The sequence below is a fragment of the Cyrtonyx montezumae genome, unplaced genomic scaffold, assembly GCF_038088225.1.
Source record: "Cyrtonyx montezumae isolate F1298 unplaced genomic scaffold, pur_monq_1.0 scaffold_1, whole genome shotgun sequence".
Taxonomy (NCBI): Eukaryota; Metazoa; Chordata; class Aves; order Galliformes; family Odontophoridae; genus Cyrtonyx; species Cyrtonyx montezumae.
In genome coordinates this window covers 3,160,028-3,183,694 of record NW_027071825.1, presented here as the reverse complement: position 1 = coordinate 3,183,694, position 23,667 = coordinate 3,160,028, and the positions used below count along the sequence as shown (strand labels likewise).

Below are 23,667 nucleotides of genomic sequence, written 5' to 3'. Positions count from 1 at the left end.
AGGGTCCCCATTTCTGACATCTTTTGCTTGTCTTTCCCATCTCTGTATCCCAATCCTTGGCCTGAGCAGCCTGACATGTAAGCAAACACTTCTGTTATCTGTGAGGGGAGCTGGGACTGTCTTGTTACAGAAGGGTCTTTGAGCTCGTGGAGATGGCCCTGTGAGTGAGAAGTGGAGGGCCAGATATGGAAGAATTGTTTCTCATTATTTCTCAGGCAGGACTAAAAGCATATTCATCCACCAAAGAATAGAAATGCAGGTGTTGATTTCAGGGAGAAGGGAAGGAAAGAGACTGGCAGGAAACCTGAGCCAAGCTGCAGGATGTTTGCAGCCCCTCTGCCATCATGAGCATGGGAAGAGCAAGGGCTTCTGTGAGCAGGGGCTGTTTTCCAGGTGCTCTGTCACATGAAGTAGCACTCAGATCAGGTTACCTTGTTCTGGGTCCCTGGCTGCTTACATCTTTTCTGGTAGCTGAAGAGCTAAACCCTGCAGCAGGAGCTGAGCATTTCTAAGTGAGGGATGTCCCTGAAAGAGAGCTGCAGTAATGCTGGCACCACGGATGGAGGTGAGGATGGTTTAAGTGGAGGTGGGATGGAGGTCCTGTGAAATGTGCCCTTTGCTCAGAGTTCTACCAAGCAAGCAACGACCTCAGAAGGAAACCTCTGATAGAGCAGCAGCCTGGGAAAGGAAACAGCAAACTGAGCCAGGAGGGGAGAAAAGATCAGCTGACAGCTGCAGGCAGGAGTGTCTTGGGAGAGTAATGTTGCACAAGCCAGAAACATCACTGAGCTCCTTTTACCACCGATTCCTGGCATTGCACCCACTTACATCATTCCCTTTTTTCTCTCCCAGGGAAGGAGAAGAAAGAACATTATGTGACATTCCCAACCTTAACTTCTCCAGTGCAGGGAGGATACATGCTCCTGTATTGTATCAATGTGTTTGGTTCCCAGAGAGCATTCTCACATCTCTGCCATATGGAACTGTGAAACAGGAGTGCCAGAAATATCTTCATCATCAAACCTGCTGTCAGGAATGGGGCTCTGTTAAAGAGTTGTGCATGGACAGCAGGTGCTGGTCATCACTTTGCAAAAAGCTTCCTGTGAGAAATGTTTCAAGCGGGAGTTATGAACATTGAGGGCAGAGAGAAAGCTCAAGATATTGGTTTATTTTTCTTTTAACAAATCGTTTTCCTAAGATTAATGGTGAAACTTTCTGATTGCTGTTATTATTAATGTAATGAGACAAGGTCAGGTACTGATCCACAGCTGTGAAGTACAGCCACATAGCATTCTCATTCATTGACAGTGCTCTGTTACAACCACAAAAAGTGCCCCAGCCGCTCCTGTACCAATTGTCTTCCTCATCTGATACAGTACCCAAGATCTGCTTGTAAAAAGAAATGACTTTGCAATTGCTTTTATAGGAGAAAAACTGCTGAGGAGCCCATGGCCACAGGTGAGGGCTCAGTCTGTGCATCTCTGGCAGAGCTGAATTCTCCCTCTGAAGGCAGTGGCTGCAGCTCCCTACCGAGGCACTGCACGGATCTTGTAGGGCTGTGGGGCCAAGGTGATGCCCAGCTGGAATTTGAGGTCGAGGATGGTGTCCGGGGGAGCCTGGAAGGTGAATTTCTGGAGCAGAGCCGTGAAGAAGAGGAAGAGCTCAGCACGGGCCAGCAGCTCACCCAGGCAGGCACGCTTCCCTGCAGAGACAGCCGCACATTCAGCACTGCTGCCTGCCCAGCTGCTTCCCCTGCTGGAAAAGCCTCAGCACACGACTCCTGTGGGAACATCATTCTACCTCCATCCCCTTACCTGCCATATTGCTTCCTGCCCCCAGCTGGGTGACTGAGTGAGGGCACATGTGTGTAAACATATACACACACATTATATCCTACCCTGCAGGGATGAGCAGTGTTTCACATGCAGTCTCTGTGTGCTCAGCTGGGATCAAAGAAATGGAGCCAGAGCACCAGAGAAAGCATGCAGTGCTTGGGCAGGAAGCTGGAGATGCTAAAAGCACTCTCTCCAGGGAAGCTGCCGGCCAGGACAGGGCACCCTGTGGTGGTGGTGGCAGAGCACACTGATCTCAGCTGTGCAGGACTGGGAGCAAACAGCACTGCTCTCGCCTTGCTGAATGTATTTCTGGGGACTCTGGCATTTCTGTAGTCTCATGTGCTCATAAGGAAAGGGCTAAGAGCTGGGGGTGGTGGTGCTGTAAGGGGCCTCCCATTGCTCATTGCAGGGAAGGGGTTGCTCTTCACCAGTGCAGGCAGTGGGCAAGCAGCACCGCCCACAGTGCAGCCAATGGATACAGGCAGTGCCTGCTGCTTCCATCACTGCTTTGCTCAGGGTCTCCACTGTGCAGCACAGAAGCTTCAAACTGCAGCAGATCTTACCTATAGAGAATGCCATAAAAGCCTCCCTCTTCCAGAACTGACCGTCCTTCAGGAAATGCTCTGGGTTAAAGCTGTGAGGGGTTTCCCACTCCTTCTTGTCAAACATCACAGAATGTATATTTGGGATTATAATAGTGCCCTGCAACAAGAGATAGAGAGAGCACTGTACACTCTTTCCACCACTGCCAACAGAGGGGAAACTTTTACCTTCCTGAGTGCTTGGCATGAAGAACATGAATGTTCACAGATATCACTAGTATTTGTTCCACGGGGGTAATGTCTGGGAGGGGCAACGATGCTGCAGCTCTGCCCCTGCATGGACTGGGAAACAGGAGTCTTCTCCTAAGTCCTGACTGATGAGCAGTGGAGCTACCTTGGGCAGGTGGAAACCAGCCAGGACTGTGTCCTTCCACGCCTGTCTCGGCATGTTGAAAGGGACGATGTTTCCTTTCCTCTGCACTTCATGGATGACGGCGTTGGTGTAGGGCATGCTCTTCCTGTCCTCCAGGGCCGGCTGCCGTGACTGCCCAATGACTGCATCGATCTCAGCTTGCACACGGGCTGTTAGGAAGGAGCAGGGATCAGCTGTGGTGCAGAAATGCCATAGATCTCCGGGGGCCACCGTGACACCTTTGTGATGTAGGCCACCCAGGGACCATCCCAGGTCAGTCATGTAGCAGTAGGGGACTTGTGGCACCTGTGTGCTTGCATGTTCAAGTACTAAATGGGCCCTGTTCTCTGTGCAGTGCACCTGTCACCCCTGCCCAAAAGCCTTCATGGATCTCCTGTGCTTTTTGGTGAGGTGGATATTGTTTCTTGATTCTACAGTAATAGAAGGGCAAGGATTATTGTAGCAGAGACGTGCTTGGATAGAAAAAAAAACCAACAACTTATTTGTATCTCATTTGTGTGAGTTCTGAGGGATTCATAGAATTGCATGGCTTGGAACAGATCTCTAGGGATCATAGAGTCCTGGCACTTGCCTGCCAAGCTTTAGGTATTTATAAACATCAATTAGATCCCCACTCAGTCTTCTCTAACCTGCATAGATCCAAGTCTCTCAACCTCTCATCATCCAAAAGATGTTCCAGGCCCTTTATCACCCTCCACTATGGAGACTTTGTCTCCTCCCTGGGAGATTCCTATCTTCTGGGGAGCCCAGAACTGGACACAGATTTGGCCTTACCAGGGTGGAGTAGAGGGGAGGATCACCTCTGTCACTCTGCTTGCCACACTTTTTAAGGTACTCCACGATACTGTTGGCCCTCTTAGCCACATGGGCACACTGCAGGCCTGTGGCCAACCTGTCAACCCACCCTGCATAGAAGGATCCCTTGGTCCTTCTCAACAGTGCACCTCCCCAGGATGTCATCCCTCATAACATACTGATACTTGTGGTTTTTTCTCATCAGGTGCAGGACTCTACACTTGCTTTTGTTGAACCTCATCAAGTTGCCCTCCTCTCTTTCTCTGAACAGAGTAGCTCACCAAGCTGCAAGAGACAGAAAATGCAAAGCCCCATTGCTGCTCATACCTTGAATTTCTGGATACATGGCCATAAACAGCAGGGCCCAGCGGAGAGTGGTGGAGGTGGTCTCAGTCCCAGCAAAAAACAGGTCAAGGGTGCATGCCACCAGGTTTTCCTCGCAGAAATCACTGCCATTGGGCTTCAGAAAATGGAGTGTTAGTGCCACGTGAACAGAAAGAATGTCCTCCAAATCTGACACAGTCCTGCCCCATGGGTTTTCCTAGAAGCCAATGTCCCTCTGCATTTCCATCCCTCCAATGGATGCTCTGCCCCAAACCCAACGTCCATCCTGAGCTCACAAATGAACACACCGGCAGCTCAGGTAGGAATATGATTTGTTTCCCAGCCCTCCTTATCTCTAATCCCCACCGTGGAAGGGTTTGCTCCACACTGCTGACCTTGGCCATCTCCTGCAGGTAGCTGTCGATGAAGTCCCGGCTCTCTGAGGGGTTCAGGTCTTCCTTATGTTTGCTGATCTTCTCGAACACAAAACATTTCAGGAGCCTCAGGTTTTTAAAAATGGTTTGGTGGGATCCTGGTAAGTACTTTAATATGGAGGGAAAAGCATTGTACAGCTTTGGAAAGAAAAAAAAAAAAGAAAGTATGAGTACAGAACTGAAAACCCCTTCTGTTTTCAAAACCTGAAACACCTGCAAGCCTGCAAAGCCACAACCCCACAGCTCTGCATTGCTGGAGTAAACGGAATTAACTCGTTTCCAGCAGAGCATGATGAAGGAGTGGTATCTCCATTGTCAGAGAGACTACTGCATTTCTCAGAGTTATACAGGAAGCTCAGTGCTCTGTGGACAGGTGAGGTGATGAAATAGTGTGAGCATTACATAGCTTGAAAATGTGGCAGAAAGACATTACAAGCAGATGCACTTGATGCAGTGGAACAAGGAATGGTAACAAGTGCTCTTGGAAATCCTTCCCATAACCTCTCCTAGATACCAACCCAAACCCTCTGCAATATTCACTTCCATCCTAAAGCACAGGAAAAACAGCTGGGGTAGTGCAGCTTTCTGAGCACTAGGAACTGCATCAGCACTAGGACATCTCCAGGGATGGAGAGGGAACACACAGCTGCAGGAAGTACCAAGGACAATCTCATGGTCCCAAAGCAGAGGGAAATAACTCCTGGACTTGGCCAGCCCCCTACACTTGGTGATGGCCTCACTTTGAACAGTGAGTGCAGCTTTGGGTGCTACACTATATAAGGACATAGAACTATAAGAGAGCATCCTAAGGAGTACTATGAAAATGGAGAAAGGCAAATGTAGGATAAGTACTGAGGTCCTTTAGTTTATTCACTACAGAAAAGGCTGATTTGAGGCCACAGGGCGGCCCCAACTCCTCACGAGGAGCAGCAGTAACCTCTGCTCACTGGTGACAAGAGGTTGGGATGGAGCTGTGTCACAGGGGGGTCAGGCTAGCTGTGTGGAAAAAGTGAGAAAAGAACTGCACCCTAGGGCAGCGGGCATGGCCCTGACTCTGGAGCTCAGGGAGACACCACTCTCAGGCAAAGAGTTTGGGTTTTTAGTGTTCCTGTGTGGAGTGAGGAACTGGACCTGATGACCATCGTAAATTTCCAACTTGGATATTCTCTGAATCTAAGAAAGTACGTGAGATTTTGAGGTTGACTCCAGGGAAGAAACAAGGGCCTTGCAAATCTGCATGCTGTCTGTGTTGGAGGCAGGAGGGCTGTACCTGGCTCATTACTGATCCATAGAGGGCAAAAGTCTCATCCATCAGCCGCAGCAAGTTCTGGAATTCCTCATCATGGTATTCAAAGCGATTGCCAAAGGTAACGGAGCAGATGATGTTTGAAACAGCATTGTTGATTTTAAAGTGAGGGTTGAAAGGCTTTCCTGGAGAAGGAAAAGGGAGCAATCAATTCTCTTGCTATCTCCATATGAAAGACAGAGAAAGTGCCATCACCAGAAGAATTCAACAGGAGAAATTAGTGGTCTTTAGTGGGGACCTTCACGGAGACAATTGTTTACACTGAAAAGGAAGATTTGAAATGACTGCAGAAGAGCAAACACCATTGGATTTGGTGGAGGTGGTGTTAGAAGGAGGAGGTGGAGTTAGAAGGCCTGCAGTATCTTCTAGTGGTCTCAAATTCAGCAACAAGCCAAAGGTGGGCAAGGAATAATGATTTGGGCATTACCTAGCTGCACATATCAGTCAATCCTACACCTGTAGAAGGAAGCTGGGATGATGACAGATGACAGATTACTAGCATTGCTTGTGAGATGAGAAAAAGGATGTTGGTGCATCAGCTGGCTGAAGGTGAGCCAGTAGCATGCCCATGTGGCCAAGAAGGCAAACAGCATCCTGGCTTGTGTCACAAATAGTGGATTCAGCAGGAGCAGGGGACTGACCAACCTACTGTGCTCAACCCTGGCAAGGCCGCAGATGGAGAGCTAAGTGGAGCTTTGGGCCCCTCTCTTCAAGAAAGACATTGAGGCCCTGGAGCGTGTCCAGAGAAGGGCAACAAAACTGCGAAGGTTCTGGAACGCAACTCTAATGGCCAGCTGCAAAGGAAACGGGGACCGTTAAGTCTGGGGAAGAGGAGGCTCAGAAGAGACCTTATCACTTTCTACATCATCCAGGAACAATGCTGGAGTGAGGTGGGGGCTGGCCTCTGTAAGGTGTGAGGTTAACCAAATGAATAATTCCAAATGGTATTATAGCCAAGACAATTTATAAATGGCGTCATTATACAGATTTTTCAAATGGAAAAGAGACAATCAAAATAAATTAAAAAAAGTGCTCACCCAATTTCTAGGCTTTCAATAAGAAACTTCCAAGGAGGGATCTCCAGAAAAAGATCCTTCCTCAGTTGTGGTCAGCCTTTAAATGGGGTCTGGGAGAGGTGCAGTCAGACTGCACCCCTTCTGCTCACACAGGTACATTGCCTTCACCTGTGCTCCCACAGCTGACTCAGTGCTCGCCTCAGGTGATCAATCAGTGGTTCAGGCCAGGATTCAACAGTTCCCATACAGCCTCTCTTCCCAGATAACAGTGACAGGACAAGAGATAATGGCCATAAGTTTCTCCACAGGAGGTTCAGGATGGATATTAGGAAAAATTTCTTCTCAGAGGAGTTGATCAGGCATTGGCACAGAATTCCAGAGAGGTAGTGGAGTCACCATCCCTGGAGGTTCTCAAGAAAAGGGTACTTGTGGCACTGAGGCACGTGATCAGTGGACGTGCTGAGGATGGGTTGTAGTTGGGCTCAGTGATCTCTGAAGTCACTCCCAACCATAATGATTCTATGGTTCTATGATTTTTCACTAAGCATTAAAATGGAGGAAATTAAAACGGGCCAAGCTGGACTCCACTTTCAGCACAACTTCTGAGGGAAGTGGTCCTCACCCTGCTCATCCCTGAACGCATCCGTGAGGAATCGGCACTCCTCCTGGATCCGCTCCTCCAGGCTCCTCTTCCCCAGGCCAAAGTTTCGCAGGGTGGTCAAGGTGAACCTTCTCTGCTGCTTCCACAGGTGTCCACTGGAGGAGATCAGCCCTGGCAGACGCATTGCACAGTGAGCAAAGGCAGATGCTCTCAGCAAGAAGAAGCTGGAGGGCATCTGCCTTGAAAAAAGAGGAGGAACCCTGAAAATTGCTATGCTAGGAGCATACGTGAAGCTATGACATTTCCCCCAGCTTTCCTCCAGGCAAGTCCTAAAGATCAGTGCTTTCAGTGTGTGTTTCAGATATGTGTCACTGATCATAACTCACCAAACTTGCTGAAGACCTCTGCATTCATAGGAATTTCAGGGCGATCCATGAAGTTCTCTCCCTGGGTCACAAGTGCTTCCTTCATCAGTTGCAGCCCATTTATAATCACAAATGACTGGCTGCCTACTTGCATGCTGAAGATGTCTCCATGATCTTCAGTAATCTGAGGGTGGGGTAAATATATAAAATGAGATTGAGCTGCAAAGATTTTTCTTCCTCGAATATGGAAAGCCCTGGTATTGTGCACCCACAGAGAGGAACAAGAAGACTTGCAGCAGAAAGAGGGCAAACTGAGCCTGCAAATGTGATTGTTTAAATATTGGCTTGGCTGTGTGCAATCTTTTGCTGATTCAGTGTCCAGGAGACAATGTGAAACCCTCCAGGCTGTGTTTTCCAGGCTTTGTAAGACTCAGCTGAGAAAGGATTTTCAGCTGTAATGTAACTCCCTTCACAAACACCCTTCCTCTCAGACCCACATACAGCTGCAGCTGGATGTGTGCTATGCCCTTTGCCCAAAAGATATGTTTCTGTCTGCAAAGATCTTAACAGAGTTGAAGCTAATGCTTGGCTAATTTCCTTCTCACCTGCAGGAAGCTTCCATAAGCCATTGCATTCACTGTCACTGGGTTGGGCTGGGTTTGCCCCCTCAACACCCTGCAACTCCCCTTACCTTCTGTGTTGCGGCCAAGGGGTCACTCGCGAACATAAACTGCACATTTCCCACGAATGGGAGGGAAAAAGGACCAGGAGGGAAGTTCTTTGGCTTTCTCCTCTTTATGTGGTCAGAGATGAGCAGGAAGACGAAGAGGAAGACGAAGAGCATCTGGAGGGAGATGCTGTCCCAGAGGAAGCGCAGCATGGTGCAGCTGTGGGCACACACACAGAGGGGCTCGGGCTGGCCTGGCCTCGGGGCTGCCTTTGGGCTGCTGCTTCCTCACGCTCAGCCACATCTCCCATGTCACCTCGTGCAACACAACCCACCACGCAGCGCACCCGCAGCTCCCTCCCCGTCGTGCCCCCATCTCCCACGGCTGCCATCCCAAAGCCCCGCAGCTCCCGCAGCTCCCTCACCGTGCCGGTGCCGGTGCCGGTGCCGGCTCCTGCCCGAGCCCCACCACGCAGAGCCGGGCCACAAGGGACGCGAGATAAGGCTGCACGGAGCTCCCGCAAAGCCTCTGACTCACGGGGCGAGGGTCCGCTGCCGCGGGGCGGTGCTGGCAGGGTGCAGACGGCGCTGAGCGCTGCGTAGGGACGAGCGCGTCCCGCCCCGGCGCTGACACCAGCCCCGCTGCCGGCCCTGCCCTTCCCCTCCCCTCCCTTCTCTTTTCCCTTCCCTTCCCTCTTCGCTTCTCCTCTCTTCGCTGCTGGGCCACAAGCGCCGTGTTCCCGTGGCGCCGCGCGGCCGCAGACCCGACTCGTGACGCGCTGGGCGGTGCGGGCTGCTTCTGTTGTGGTGGGGACGTCAGCTGTGGCCGCACAGATGCGGAAGCGCAATAACAGAAGCTGCTGCGGCCTTCTCTTTAACTTGGAAAATGTCTGAGCACTGCTTTATCACGGAATCTCGAGTGCTCCCCTGCACTCACATGGGATACTCTGCTCTTGAAGTACACGTCTTCATCACTTCTGCCCTTTTATACAATAAATACAGATGAAAAGAAGATTGCAAGCATTTACTATCTCCCAGGAGGCAGCATGGGTAAATAAGGAAGCAATAAAGTTACAGGGAAATTCCAGTTGAACAGAGGTCAGACGTGCACAAAGTGAACAGAAGTGCAGAGAAGGCAGCGTGTATCCACATCGGCCTTGGTACGTGCCCAAGGCCCCTGCATTTCATCCTGGGCAGCTCTGCAGAGCCAGCTCAGCTTCCCCACTGCTGCCTGTGCTGCTGCCCTTGTGGTTACTGTGAGCACCTCCCTGCCAACAGAGAGCTGGAGCTGTGCAGCTCAACGAGGCTCTGCACCCCACCACCCGCTCCCCCAAATGATGGTATCGCAGTGCTGGTCATCATTTTGCAAAATGCTTTACATCAAAAAGGTTTCAGTCAGGATTTATTAACGTCCAGGAGACAGAGGTCACACAAGGTATTCCCTTATTTTTTTTTTTTTTAACAAACGGTTTTCCTAAGATGTAAGTAGACACCAATTACTACTTGTACAGCAGATGTAGAAAGTTATGATGAGGGCTGGCACTCCCTCTGCCAGTATGGATTCATAGCTGCGATGTACAGCCATGCAGCATGAAATTAAGAAAGTTAAGAGAGTTAAGAAACCCTAGGCTCCTCATTCACTGACAGTGATGTGCTCTAAGCCTAAAAAGTGCCCCAGCCCCTGCTGTATTAGCTGTCTTTTACAGTTTACACACTATGCAAGATCTGCTTGTAGAAAGAAATGATTTTACAATTGCTTGGTAAGAAACAAAAATTGTGGGGTGGTTGTTACCATGGCTGCTGGTGAGGGCTCAGTCTGTGCATCTCTGCCAGAGCTGAGTTCTCAGAGAGCAGTGGCTGCAGCTCCCTACCGAGGCACTGCACAGATCTTGTAGGGCTGTGGGGCCAAGGTGATGCCCATTGTGAATTTGAGGTCGAGGATGGTGTCCGGGGGAGCCTGGAAGGTGAATTTCTGGAGCAGAGCCGTGAAGAAGAGGAAGAGCTCAGCACGGGCCAGCAGCTCACCCAGGCAGGCACGCTTCCCTGCAGAGACAGCCACACATTCAGCCCTGCTGCCTGCCCAGCTGCTTCCCCTGCTGGAAAAGCCTCAGCACACAACTCCTGTGGGAACATCACTCTGCCCACATCCCCTTGCCCGCTGTATGTTTCCAGTGCCAGTACTGCCTCCTACTTCTGAGCTCCCCAAGGAGCTGTAGAGTGTTCTGCCCCCAAATAACTGAGGGTACATATGTGTAAACAGGTACATACACATTATATCCTACCCTGCAGGGATGAGCAGTGCTTCATGTGCAGCATCTGTGTGCTCAGCTGGGCACAATGGAATGGAGCCAGAGCACCAGAGAAAGCATGCAGTGCTTGGGCAGGAAGCTGGAGATGCTAAAAGCACTCTCTCTCCAGGAAAGCTGCCGGCCAGGACAGGGCACCCTGTGGTGGTGGTGGCAAAGCACGCTGACCTCAGCCGTGTGGGACTGGGAGCAAACAGCACTGCTCTCGCCTTGCTGAATGTATTTCTGGGGACTCTGGCATTTCTGTAGTCTCATGTGCTCATGAGGAAAGGGCTAAGAGCTGGGGGTGGTGGTGCTGTGAGGTGGTTTCCATGGCTCATTGCAGGGAAGGGGTTGCTCTTCACCAGTGCAGGCAGTGGGCGAGCAGCACCGCCCACAGTGCAGCCAATGGATACAGGCAGTGCCTGCTGCTTCCATCACTGCTTTGCTCAGGGTCTCCACTGTGCAGCTGGCAGTCCCATCCCACTGTGTCAGCACAGAAGCATCAAACTGCAGCAGATCTTACCTATAGAGAATGCCATAAAAGCCTCCCTCTTCCAGAACTGACCGTCCTTCAGGAAATGCTCTGGGTTAAAGCTGTGAGGGGTTTCCCACTCCTTCTTGTCAAACATCACAGAAGACAGATTTGCCAACATAATAGTGCCCTGCGACAAGAAGAAAATGACTTTGTGTTCACTCTGACACTGCCAACTGCAGGAGTGTTTCTACCCTGTGATGTGTTTCCCTTCAACAGCATCTCTTGTCAAATCTGACAAACATGTGTTGCATTCTCCATGCGTGGCCATGTTTTCCTACATCTCTACTAGTTACATGTGAGATGCTTATATATCCACTTTCCTCTCGTGAACATTAATTTGGTTAAAGTTCATCCATGAAAAATCCACACACTGAGGGCTCCATCCCTTCATGATATGCACGGATGCCGCATCCCACTGCATTCATCCTGAGCATGGAGAACAAGTGTGCTGGACAGCAGTGTAGGGACAGCAAAACCACACGATCCATGGGAGGGACCTCTGTAAGGGTAGGGATGCTGCAGCTCTGTCCTTGCAGCAATGGGGAAATGGGAATCTCCTGCTCACACCATACAGAGCAGAAGTGACGTTACCTTGGGCACACGGAAACCAGCCAGGACTGTGTCCTTCACTGCCTGTCTCGGCACATTGAAAGGGATGATGTTGCTTTTCCTCTGCACTTCGTGGATGACGGCGTTGGTGTAGGGCATGCTGTTCCTGTCCTCCAGGGCCGGCTGCCGTGACTGCCCGATGACCGCATCGATCTCAGCTTGCACACGGGCTGTTAGGAAGGAGCAGGGATCAGCTGTGGTGCAGAAAAGCCATAGATCTTCTTGGGATACCTCATGGTGTTTACTCTGATGGTCCCCCAGGGACTTTCCCAGGTCAACCATGAGACTTGTGGCATCACTCTGTGTGTTCGTCACTCCAGCTATAAATGGACCCTGTGCACAGCCCCCGTTGACTTTGATGGACGGCCAGCAGGCCTGAATATTTCCAAAGCAGAATATTTCCACTTTTTCCTTCCTTTCAACAAAGAGAGATTCTCACCGAGCTACAAAGGCTACAGTAGGAAAATGGACAGTAGGAAAATGGACAGCCATGTTGCTGCATATACCTTGAATTTCTGGATATATTGCCATAAACAGCAGGGCCCAGCGGAGAGTGGTGGAGGTGGTCTCAGTCCCAGCAAAAAACAGGTCGAGGGTGCATGCCACCAGGTTTTCCTCGCAGAAATCACTGCCTTTGGGCTTCAAAAAATGAAGTGTTAGTGCCACATGAACAGAAAGAATGTCCTCCAAATCTGACACAGTCCTGCCCCATGGGTTTTCCTAGAAGCCAATGTCCCTCTGCATTTCCATCCCTCCAATGGATGCTCTGCCCCAAACCCAATGTCCATCCTGAGCTCACAAATGAACACACCAGCAGCTCAGGTAGGAATCTGATTTGTTTCCCAGCCCTCCTGATCTCTAATCCCCACTGTGGAAGGGTTTGCTCCACACTGCTGACCTTGGCCATCTCATGCAGGTAGCTGTCAATGAAGTCCCGGCTCTCTGAGGGGTTCAGGTCTTCCTTATGTTTGCTGATCTTCTCAAACACAAACCTTTTCATGAGGCTGCTATTTTTCAGAACTGTTTGGTGAGATCCGGGGAAGTATTTTATTATGGAGGGAAAAAACGTGTAGAGCTTTGGAAAGAAAGAGAGAGGAGTAAATTCCAGAAAGGGCTGAAACAACCCCTTCTGTTTTCAAAACAGGAAAAGCCTGCAAAGCCTCAATGCTATATTGCTAGAGTAGATGGAATGAACTTATCTCCAGAGGAGCATGAGAAAGGATTGGTACCTCCACTGTGAGATCAACTTCTACGTTCCTCAGAGTTACATCAGGCAGCTTGGCACTCAGTGGGGGGAAAGTGAGCAATGAGAATGTTGCACATAAATTACCTGCTGATCTGTCCTGTTTAACTGAATGAGGAATGGCAAAAATGTCCCTTGTACCTTAGTGCTGCTCCTTCCACAACCTCTCTTAGGGAGCCTGACCAAACCGTTTTATGGAATCAGTTGCTTCCAAAGGCACTCGGGGGTTGGACACAATGATCTCTGCAGGTCCCTTCCAACCCCTACAACTCTGTGTAAATCTGTGTAAACCAGCCAGGGATGGATAGCCTGGCATTGTGATCAAGCAGTATTCACAAGGGCTCACACAGGGATGGAGTGGGGACACACATTCAGGAAGCATCAAGGAAGAATCACATGGTCCCAGGGCAAAGGGAAAGATCTCCTGGGCTTGGCCAGACCCCCACACTTGGGAATGGCCTCACCTTGAGCACTGTGTCTGCTGTTGCAGGTACTGCAGGATATTAGGATATAAAATGGTCAGAGAGCATCCTAATAAGCACAACAAAGTTGGTTTTAAAGGCCAAACATATGAGCAGTGCTGAGATCCCTTGGCTTGTTCACCATGACAAAGACTGACAGGAGGCTTCATGGTGGCCCCCAGCTCCTCATGGTGGCCTGTACCACATCGCAGGAGCGGAGGGGCAAAACTGAACTCTGCTCTCTGGTGACAGAAAGAGGATCCAAGGGACCAGCATGGAGCTGGGACAGGGGAGGTCAGTCTGGCTGAGAGGTAAAGGTGGGCATGGAACAGCCCCCCAGGTCAGTGGGCACAGCGTCGATGTAACCGAAATCAAGGAGTGTTTGGGCAATGCCCTCAGACACAGGGTTTGGATTTTCAGAGTTCCTGTGTGGAACCAGGTACTGGACCTGATGGCCTTTGTGAGTCCCTTCGAAACTTGGGATATTTTCTGCGTCTAAGAAAGCACTCAAGCTTTTGCCAGAAAAGAAACAATGGCCTTGAAAATCTGCACACTATCTGTGGTGGGGGCAGGAGGGCTGTACCTGGCTCATTATCTTCCCTTGGAGGATAACAGTCTCATTCATCAGCTGCAGCAAGTTCTGGAAGTCCTCATCGTGGTATTCAAAGCGATTGCCAAAAGTGACGGAGCAGATGATGTTTGAAACAGCATTGTTGATTTTAAGGTGAGGGTTGAAAGGATTCCCTGTAGAAAGAAAGGAAACAATCAATTCTCTTCCCATCTCCTCTAAAAAGAGGGAGAAATTCATCATCGGAGGGAATATATTCAACAAGAGAAATTAGTGGTCCTTGGTGGGCACCTTCATGGAGATGGTTGTTTACACTGAAAAGGAAGATTTGAAATTCTTGCAGGAGAGTGAACACCATTGGAATTAATTGGGAACATTGGTGCTGACAGCTCTGTGGAATTTTCTAGAGGTCTCAAATTCAGCAGTTTGAGAAAGGGGGGGTAACAGTACTGTTTTGAGTGTTATTGAGCTGCATCCTATCAGCTAATCTGAGGGAAAAACACTTGTAGAAGGAATCCTGGATGCTGTCAGGTTACAAGCATTGATTGTGAGATGAAGTGAAAGGGGATGTTGGTGTGATAGTTGGCAGCTGGCTGAAGATGAGCCAGGAGTGTGCCCACATGGCCAAGAAAGCAAAGGGCATCCTGTCTTGTGTCAGAAATAGTATACTGAGCAGGAGTAGGGTGGTGATCTTCCCACTGAGCTTGGCACTGGTGAGGCTGCACGTGGAGAGCTAAGTTGAGCTCTGGGCCCCTCTCTTTCAGGACGAGAGGGAATGGCCACAAGTTGCGCCAGGGAAGATTTAGATTAGACCTCAGGAAGCATTTCTTTTCTGAAAGAGTGGTCAGGCACTGGAATGGCCTGCCTAGGGAGGTGGTTGAGGCACCATCCCTAGCGCTGTTCAAGAAGCGTTTAGATGTGGTGCTAAAGGACTTAATTTAGTAGTTGGGTAGAGATAGTGATAGGAGGATGGTTGGACTAGATGATCTTATAGGTCCTTTCCAACCTTATGAACTTATGAACTTATGAACTTATGAACTCTTCAAGAAAGACATGGAGGCCGGCAAGGTGTCCAGAGCAGGACAACAGAGCTGTGAAGGTTCTGGAACACATCTCTGGTGGCCAGCTGCAGAGGGAACAGAGATTGCACAGTCTGGAAAACAGGAGTTTCAGAGGAGAAATTAGTGCTCTCTCTGAGTCCCTAAAATGAGGCTGCAGAGAGGTGGGTGTCCGTTCTCTCAGGTAACAGTGACAGGACAAAAGGTAATGGCCTAAAGTTGCTCCACAGGATATTGAGGTTAGGTACAAGGAAGAAGTTTTAGGATAACTGGTCAGACATTGGATAAGGATGCCCACAGATGTGGTACAGTCACCGTCCATGGAGGCATTCACAAAATGTGGAGATATGGCCCTGATGGACATGGTTTGTGGGAATACTAGGATTGGGTTATGGCAGACTAGATGGCATTAAAGATGTTATCCAATCTCCATTATTCCATAGTTCTATGATTTTTCATCAGGCATTAGCAAGGGGATAATTGAATTGGCCCAAGCTGGATTCTACCAACAGTACAACTTCTGAGGGAAGTGGTCCTCACCCTGCTCATCCCTGAACGCATCCGTGAGGAATCGGCACTCCTCCTGGATCCGCTCCTCCAGGCTCCTCTTCCCCAGGCCAAAGTTTCGCAGGGTGGTCAAGGTGAACCTTCTCTGCTGCTTCCACAGGTGTCCATTGGAGGAGATCAGCCCTGGCAGACGCATTGCACAGTGAGCAAAGGCAGATATCCTCAGTAATTAAAAGAAACTGTACGATATCTGCCTTGATAAAGGAGGCTTATCAACTCTGGTGACTCTGCTCAGTGGGAATTCAAAGCCACGGCATTGCCTTCTTGCACGTTCCATTGGTCAACACTTTGACCGTGTGTTTCAAGTCCATGTCTCCATTGACAACTCACCAAATTTGTTGAAGAGTTCTGTATTCACAGGAAATTGTGGCCGGTCCAGGAAGTTCTCTCCCTGGGTCACGAGCACTTCCTTGATCAGTTGCAGCCCATTTACGATCACAAACGACATGCTGCCTACTTGTGTGCTGAAGATGTCTCCATATTTTTTAATAACCTGGGGATGAGTTAAAGAAATAATATGGGATTGATTTGAATTGACTTTTTCTGCTGGGAGAGGGAAAGCACTGCTACCCTGCATTCACAGGCAGGGACCAGAAGACGTGCAGTGGAAAGAGGGCACACTGAGCCTGGGTGAGGCAGCAGAGTAATTGCACACCTATTGGATCAACTGTGTGCAATCTGTTTCCTCATTTCTTCTATCAGTGTTCTGGAGTTCGTGTAAAACCCTCCAGGCTGCATTCTCCTGGCTCTGCAAGACTCAGCTGAGCAAGGATTTTCAGCTGTTGTTTAACTCCCTTCCCAGCTGCCCATCCCCTCAGACCCACCTACAGCTGCAATCGAAGCCATGGAATTGTGCTATGCCCTTTGCCCAAAGGATGAGGCTCTCTATAGAAAGGCAAACATCATCCATGTTGGCTGCTGATCCCTGGCCAAACTTCTGCTCATCCATGGAGAACCCACTCTTGATAGGCTTTGAATGTGATTGGGTTGCATAGGCCCCACTCTGCATACTAAAAATCACCTTACCTTCTGTGTTGTGGCCACGGGGTCTTTTGAAAACATAAACTGCAAATTTCCCACGAATGGGAAGGAAAAAGGACGAGGAGGGAAGTCCTTTGGCTTTCTCTTCTTCATATAGTCAGAGACGAGCAGGAAGACGAAGAGGAAGACGAAGAGCATCTGGAGGGAGATGCTGTCCCAGAGGAAGCGCAGCATGGTGCAGCTGTGGGCACACACACAGAGGGGCTCGGGCTGGCCTGGCCTCGGGGCTGCCTTTGGGCTGCTGCTTCCTCACGCTCAGCCACATCTCCCATGTCACCTCGTGCAACACAACCCACCACGCAGCGCACCCGCAGCTCCCTCCCCGTCGTGCCCCCATCTCCCACGGCTGCCATCCCAAAGCCCCGCAGCTCCCGCAGCTCCCTCACCGTGCCGGTGCCGGTGCCGGTGCCGGTGCCGGCTCCTGCCCGAGCCCCACCACGCAGAGCCGGGCCACAAGGGACGCGAGATAAGGCTGCACGGAGCTCCCGCAAAGCCTCTGACTCTCGGGGCGAGGGTCCGCTGCCGCGGGGCGGTGCTGGCAGGGTGCAGACGGCGCTGAGCGCTGCGTAGGGACGAGCGCGTCCCGCCCCGGCGCTGACACCAGCCCCGCTGCCGGCCCTTCCCTTCCCTTCCCCTCCCCTCCCTTCTCTTTTCCCTTCCCTTCCCTCTTCCCTTCTCCTCTCTTCGCTGCTGGGCCACAAGCGCCGTGTTCCCGTGGCGCCGCGCGGCCGCAGACCCCACTCGTGACGCGCTGGGCGGTGCGGGCTGCTTCTGTTGTGGTGGGGACGTCAGCTGTGGCCGCACAGATGCGGAAGCGCAATAACAGAAGCTGCTGCGGCCTTCTCTTTAACTTGGAAAATGTCTGAGCACTGCTTTATCGCGGAATCTCGAGTGCTCCCCTGCACTCACATGGGATACTCTGCTCTTGAAGTACACGTCTTCATCACTTCTGCCCTTTTATACAATAAATACAGATGAAAAGAAGATTGCAAGCATTTACTATCTCCCAGGAGGCAGTGTGTAAATAAGGAGGCAATAAAGTTACAGGGAAATTCCAGTTGAACAGAGGTCAGATGTGCACAAAGTGAACAGAAGTTCAGAGAAGGCAGCGTGTATCCACATCAACTGAACGTGCTCAACACCCCTGCCCATCCTGGGCAGCTCTGCAGTGCCGGCTCAGACTTCTCCACTGCTGCCTGCCCAAGTGTGGAGGTGAAGGCTCCACTTCAGTGGAGGGAAAAGAAGATCATTTGGCTAATGCTGGGAAACAGGACCTGCATTTTCTATGGCTCTGGGTGCGGATTTTTTTGAAACAGATGTCAGAAATGGCCCTCCCTTCCCTCTGTGTGGCTGGCCATGCGTTAGTGCTGTGGCAGAACGCAGCCATCAACTTTGGTGTTTTTCCTGCTCGTTTGATCACAGTGCTTGGGTCATGGAAACTCATCAGCTCTGTATGAATGGCACTTGAGGTTACAGCGCTCACCTCTCTACTGATGGAGAGCTGGTGCTGTGCTGCTCAACATGGCTCTGCACCCCACCACATGCTGCCCCAAATTGCAGTGCTGGAAAGGCTGTGCTGGTCATCTTTTTGCAGAATGCTTTACGTCAGAAAGGTTTTAGTCAGGATTTATTAATGTTCAAGAGAGAGAGAGCACACGTATTTTTCTTTTAACAAACTGTTTTCCTAAGATCAATGGAGGACACAATTACTACTTGCACAGATGTTGTAAGATGAGGGCTGGCACTGCTCTCTGTTAGTATTGATTCACAGCTGTGAAATACAGCCATCCAACATGGAATTAAGAAATTCCTGAGCTTCATATTCATTGACAGTGATGTGCTCTAAGCCTAAAAAGTGCCCCAACCCTTCCTGTACCAATTGTCTTTTCATCTGATAAAACGTTAAAGATCTGCTTGTAAAAAGAAATGACTTTGCAATTGCTTTGATAGGAGAAAAGCTGCTGAGGAGCTCATGGCTGCTGGTGAGGGCTCAGTCTGTGCATCTCTGCCAGAGCTGAGAAGTCCTCCTTCTGAGAGCAGTGGCTGCAGCTCCCTACCGAGGCACTGCACAGATCTTGTAGGGTCGTGGGGCCATGGTGATGCCCACTGTGAATTTGAAGTCGAGGATGGTGTCCGGGGGAGCCTGGAAGGTGAATTTCTGGAGCAGAGCCGTGAAGAAGAGGAAGAGCTCAGCACGGGCCAGCAGCTCACCCAGGCAGGCACGCTTCCCTGCAGAGACAGCCACACATTCAGCACTGCTGCCTGCCCAGCTGATTTCTCAGAGAAAGTATGCAATGATTGGGCAGGAAATTTGAGATGCTAAAAGCACTCTCTCCAAGGAAGCTGCCGGCCAGGACAGGGCACCCTGTGGTGGTGGTGGCAAAGCACACTGACCTCAGCCATGTGGGACTGGGAGCAAACAGCACTGCTCTTGGCTTGCTGAGTGCATTTCTGGGGTCTCCAGCACTTCTGTAGCCCTGTGTGCTTGTTTAGAAAGGGCTAAGAGCTGGGGGTGGTGGTGCTGTGAGGTGCCTCCCATGGCTCATTGCAGGGAAGGGGTTGCTCTTCACCAGTGCAGGCAGTGTGTGAGCAGCACTTCCCACAGTGCAGCCAATGGATACAGGCAGTGCCTGCTGCTTCCATCACTGCTTTGCTCAGGGTCTCCACTGTGCAGCACAGAAGCATCAAACTGCAGCAGATCTTACCTATAGAAAATGGCATAAAAGCCTCCCTCTTCCAGAACTGACCATCCTTCAGGAAATGCCCGGGGTTAAAACTGTGAGGGGTTTCCCACTCTTTCTTGTCAAACATCACAGAGGACAGATTTGCCAACGTAATAGTGCCCTGATACAAGAAGAAGAAAATTACTGTACACTTTTTCTGCCACTGCCAACCAAAGGGGGCTTTTCAGCCTCCCTTTTGCTTCCCATGAAGATCATTCATAGTCAGATTGGTTACAAGCCTTTGTTTTACTCTAGTAGCATGGCCGTATTTTCCTATTTATTAGCTGCTTTATGTTTCAACAATATATGCCCACACTTTTCTCTCATCAGCTATTTTTTGGCCTAAGTTCCTCTTAGAAACATCTGCATGAGGAGTGCTCTGTTCCTCAAGGACATGTATGGATGTCACACCCCATGGCTTTCAACCTGGACATGGAGGATGCAGTATGCTGGAAGGCACTTTTCTGTCAGCAATACAACATGACCCATGGGAAAGACCTCTGCGAGGGGTAGGGATGCTGCAGCTTTCTCCCTGAAGCAACAGGAAAATGGGTGTCTCCTCCTAACAACTCAGTGCTCAGTATTGGCATTACCTTGGGCACACGGAAACCAGCCAAGATTGTGTCCTTCACTGCCTGTCTCGGCACATTGAAAGGGATGATGTTTCCTTTCCTCTGCACTTCATGGATGACGGCGTTGGTGTAGGGCATGCTGTTCCTGTCCTCCAGGGCCGGCTGCCGTGACTGCCCAATGACAGCATCGATCTCAGCTTGCACACGGGCTGTTAGGAAGGAGCAGGGATCAGCTGTGGTGCAGTACAGCCACAGAACCCCTGGGGACACCATGAACTGTTTGCTGTGAGAGTCTTCAAAGGACCATCTCAGGGCCATCATGTACCACAAGGGGAATTGTAGCACCTCTCTGTGTGCTCATCACTCCAGCTAATAAACAGGCCATGTGCTTTCTTCAGAGCTTCCTCTGTTCCTGCTATAAAACCATCAGTGATCTCCAGTGCTTATGGGGTAAGTACCCATGTTTGATTCTTCATTGCAAATTAAAGCATTACAGAATTACCAGGGACAGTTTTAAAACGGCTTAGACCTGTGCCTGAATACAGAAGAAGGCATTTGTTCCTCATCTGAATGAGTATGGAGGAATTCCTGTTCTTCCTTTTAGCCAAACGGAGTCTCTTACCGAGGTTTAAAACTAGGAATAGTACAGCCCTGTTGCTGCTTGTACCTTGAATCTCTGGATATACGGCCATAAACAGCAGGGCCCAGCGGATGGTGGTGGATGTGGTCTCAGTCCCAGCAAACAGTAAGTCGAGAGTACACGCCACCAGATTTTCCTCATGGAAGTCACTGCCATTAGGCTTCAGAAAATGGCGTGTTAGTGCCACGTGAACAGTGAAGATTTTCTCGACACCCCATGCAGTTCTACCCCAAGGGTTTTGGCATAAGTTGTATTCCATCCCTCCAATGGATGCTCTGCCCCAAACCCATTGTCCATCCTGAGCTCACAAATGAACACACCGGCAGCTCAGGTAGGAATCTGAATGGTTTCTCAGCCCTCCTGATCTCTAATCCCCACTGTGGAAGGGTTTGCTCCACACTGCTGACCTTGGCCATCTCCTGCAGGTAGCTGTCGATGAAGTCCCGGCTCTCTGAGGGGTTCAAGTCTTCCTTATGTTTGCTGATCTTCTCGAACACAAAACTTTTCATGAGCCTCCAGTTTTTAAAAATGGTTTGGTGGGATCCTGGGAAGTATTTTATTATGGATGGGAAACCATTGTACAGCTTTGGAGAGAAAACAAGAAGAGGATATTGAATTAAGGACTGAAAAATCCCTCATGCTTTCAGAATTTGAAAGGCCTGCAATGCCACAACCTTATACTGCAGGAGTAGATGGAATTAACTTATCTCCAGATAAGCTTGGCAGAGGATTGGTATCTACACTGCGAGTGTTCCTCTGAGTCTCACCAAGGAGCCTGGCATTTAGTGGGTAGAAGTGGTGATGTGTGGGGAAAGAGCAATGTGCGTATTGCATAGCTTGAAAATATGGCCAAAAGAAATTACTGACTGATCTACACAGTGTGGGGAATGGCAATGCATATTCTCAATTTGTTCAGTGCTCCACCTAACTATAATCTCCCCAAGAGAGATTTTGGGGTCTACAAAATGGAAAGCATATAAAACTATCAGTGAGTGATCAAAGAAGTGCTGCATCAGTGCTGAAGTGCCTACAAGGCAAGATGTATGAGGAGCAGGTGAGGTCACTTGGTTTGTTTGTCAGGAGGAGGAGGGCTGTACCTGGCTCATTATTGTTGCATGGAGGGCAACAGTCTCATCCATCAGCCGCAGCAAGTTCTGGAAGTCCTCATCGTGGTACTCAAAGCGATTGCCAAAGGTGACGGAGCAGATGATGTTTGAAACAGCATTGTTGATTTTAAGGTAAGGGTTGAAAGGTTTTCCTGGAGAAGGAAAAGGGAACAATAAATTCTCTTCCCATCTCCATAGAAAAGGGGAAGAAAATGCCATCATCTGAGGGAAAATATTCAACAAGAGAAATGAATGGTATTCAGAGGGCACCTTCTTGGAGGTGTTTGTTTATACTGAAAATGAAGATTTGAAATGGCTGCAGAAGAGTAAACACCTATGGAATTAATTGGGAAGACTGGTGTTAACAAGCCTGTGGAATTTCCCAGCTGTCTCAAATGAAGTGATAGACCAAAGCTAGGCAAAGAATAATGCTTAGGGTGTAACCTAGCTGCATCCTATCTGTTACTATGATGAGAAACACCTGAAGAAGGAAGCTGGGATGCTGGCATTTCCTGCAACATGAGGTATTTTTCAGCAGGCATTAGCACAGGGGAAAATAAATGGCCCAAGCTGGATTCTGCCTTCAGCACAACTTCTGAGGGAAGTGGTCCTCACCCTGCTCATCCCTGAACGCATCCGTGAGGAATCGGCACTCCTCCTGGATCCGCTCCTCCAGGCTCCTCTTCCCCAGGCCAAAGTTTCGCAGGGTGGTCAAGGTGAACCTTCTCTGCTGCTTCCACAGGTGTCCACTGGAGGAGATCAGCCCTGGCAGAAGCATTTCACAGTGAGCCCACAGAAACAGGAAGAAGTTATAGGATGCTGACCTTCATAAGGGATGCTCAAGCACACTGGGGCCTCTGCTCACCATGAATGCCAAGCCATGTCATTGCCTCCCGCTTTCCTTCTGGCATATTTGAAAGGTGAAAATATTGACAGTGCATGTCAGGTATCTCAATTGATAACTCACCCAATTTGCTGAAGATATCTTTGTCAAGAGGAATTTCAGGGCGATCCATGAAGTTCTCTCCCTGGGTTACAAGGGCTTCCTTGATCAGTGGAAGTCCGTTTATGATCACAAAATACTGGCTGCCTACTTGCATGCTGAAGATATCTCCAAGTTTTTCAGTAAGCTGGGCAAGGGGTAAATAAATGAGTAAATAAATAAACGAGGATTGATTTGTAATGACATTTTCTACTGGAAGAGGGAAAGCCCTGCTATCCTCCACATGCATGGATGGAGAGGCAGACTTGCAGTGGAAACAGGGCATGTAGAGCCTGAGAGAGGAGGAAGAGTGGTTGCACAAAGTGCAAAGACATTGTCCTGATTACACGTCATCCTATTTGTCATTTCCTAAATCAGAGATCAGGAGCTGGTGTAAAACCCTCCAGGATGTATTTTGCACATTATGCAAGACTCTGTTGAGCAAGAATTTCTGCTCTTGGTTAACTCCCTTCCCATCAGACCCACCTACAGCTGCAATTGAAGCCATGGCATTGTGCTATGCCCTTTGCCCAAAGGATGGGGCTCTGCATATAAAGGCAAACAATATCAAATTTGCTGCTGATCATGGGCCAGCCTCCTTCCCACTCATAGAAAGCTCCCTGAGGGCCATTGGACTCGATGGGACTTGGGCTGGGCTGCATTGGTGACCTCCCCATGCTAAAAATCACCTTACCTTCTGTGTTGTGGCCACAGGGTCACTCGTGAACATAAACTGCAAATTTCCCACGAATGGGAAGGAAAAAGGACCAGGAGGGAAGTCCTTCGGCTTTCTCTTCTTCATATAGTCAGAGACGAGCAGGAAGACGAAGAGGAAGACGAAGAGCATCTGGAGGGAGATGCTGTCCCAGAGGAAGCGCAGCATGGTGCAGCTGTGGGCACACACACAGAGGGGCTCGGGCTGGCCTGGCCTCGGGGCTGCCTTTGGGCTGCTGCTT

At 49.8% G+C, this 23,667-nt stretch overlaps 3 protein-coding genes across 4 annotated transcripts; all 3 read right to left on the bottom strand.

Moving 5' to 3' along the window:
* Positions 1–1,526: 1,526 nt before the first annotated feature.
* LOC136049656 (cytochrome P450 2J2-like) lies at positions 1,527–8,804 on the bottom strand. Of its 2 annotated transcripts, XM_065738087.1 has the most exons (10): positions 8,744–8,804; positions 8,343–8,538; positions 7,673–7,835; positions 7,308–7,457; positions 5,634–5,794; positions 4,325–4,501; positions 3,933–4,065; positions 2,772–2,959; positions 2,399–2,537; positions 1,527–1,702 (listed from the first exon to the last, which is right to left on the bottom strand). In XM_065738087.1, exons 2-10 carry the CDS (start codon positions 8,529–8,531, stop codon positions 1,527–1,529), a joined length of 1,476 nt encoding a protein of 491 aa, XP_065594159.1. In that variant the 5' UTR covers positions 8,532–8,538; positions 8,744–8,804. The 2 variants fall into 2 exon arrangements, with proteins under 2 accessions (XP_065594159.1, XP_065594149.1); XM_065738077.1 differs by lacking the exons at positions 1,527–1,702; positions 8,343–8,538; positions 8,744–8,804 and having other exon boundaries at positions 2,094–2,537; positions 7,308–7,521; positions 7,673–7,773.
* A 736-nt stretch (positions 8,805–9,540) lies between these two features.
* LOC136049663 (cytochrome P450 2J4-like) lies at positions 9,541–17,307 on the bottom strand. Its single transcript, XM_065738101.1, has 10 exons — positions 17,075–17,307; positions 16,674–16,869; positions 15,978–16,140; positions 15,621–15,770; positions 14,038–14,198; positions 12,649–12,825; positions 12,257–12,389; positions 11,733–11,920; positions 11,130–11,268; positions 9,541–10,361 (listed from the first exon to the last, which is right to left on the bottom strand). Exons 2-10 carry the CDS (start codon positions 16,860–16,862, stop codon positions 10,186–10,188), a joined length of 1,476 nt encoding a protein of 491 aa, XP_065594173.1. The 5' UTR covers positions 16,863–16,869; positions 17,075–17,307; the 3' UTR covers positions 9,541–10,185.
* Positions 17,308–18,599: 1,292 nt separating this feature from the next.
* Positions 18,600–23,667, bottom strand: LOC136049669 (cytochrome P450 2J4-like). The gene is made up of 9 exons (XM_065738114.1): positions 23,406–23,667; positions 22,595–22,859; positions 22,345–22,494; positions 21,721–21,881; positions 21,031–21,207; positions 20,651–20,783; positions 20,005–20,192; positions 19,394–19,532; positions 18,600–18,917 (listed from the first exon to the last, which is right to left on the bottom strand). The coding sequence occupies exons 1-9, from the start codon at positions 23,592–23,594 to the stop codon at positions 18,742–18,744; spliced, it is 1,578 nt and encodes a 525-aa protein (XP_065594186.1). The 5' UTR covers positions 23,595–23,667; the 3' UTR covers positions 18,600–18,741.

What these genes read in the sequence shown, in the direction of transcription:
- LOC136049656 (XM_065738087.1), bottom strand. Translation starts at nt 8,531, where the DNA reads ATGCTGCGCTTCCTCTGGGACAGCATCTCCCTCCAGATGCTCTTCGTC. An exon ending in AGAGGTCTTCAGCAAGTTTG is followed by an intron (nt 7,458 to 7,672) that starts GTGAGTTATGAT and finishes TGCGTCTGCCAG; the next exon opens with GGCTGATCTCCTCCAGTGGA. An exon ending in TTTTATGGCATTCTCTATAG is followed by an intron (nt 1,703 to 2,398) that starts GTAAGATCTGCT and finishes CTGTCTCTGCAG; the next exon opens with GGAAGCGTGCCTGCCTGGGT.
- LOC136049663 (XM_065738101.1), bottom strand. Translation starts at nt 16,862, where the DNA reads ATGCTGCGCTTCCTCTGGGACAGCATCTCCCTCCAGATGCTCTTCGTC. An exon ending in CCGTGGCCACAACACAGAAG is followed by an intron (nt 16,141 to 16,673) that starts GTAAGGTGATTT and finishes ACTCATCCCCAG; the next exon opens with GTTATTAAAAAATATGGAGA. An exon ending in AGAACTCTTCAACAAATTTG is followed by an intron (nt 15,771 to 15,977) that starts GTGAGTTGTCAA and finishes TGCGTCTGCCAG; the next exon opens with GGCTGATCTCCTCCAATGGA.
- LOC136049669 (XM_065738114.1), bottom strand. Translation starts at nt 23,594, where the DNA reads ATGCTGCGCTTCCTCTGGGACAGCATCTCCCTCCAGATGCTCTTCGTC. An exon ending in CTGTGGCCACAACACAGAAG is followed by an intron (nt 22,860 to 23,405) that starts GTAAGGTGATTT and finishes CCCCTTGCCCAG; the next exon opens with CTTACTGAAAAACTTGGAGA. An exon ending in ACCTGCAGGAGATGGCCAAG is followed by an intron (nt 20,784 to 21,030) that starts GTCAGCAGTGTG and finishes CATTTTCTGAAG; the next exon opens with CCTAATGGCAGTGACTTCCA.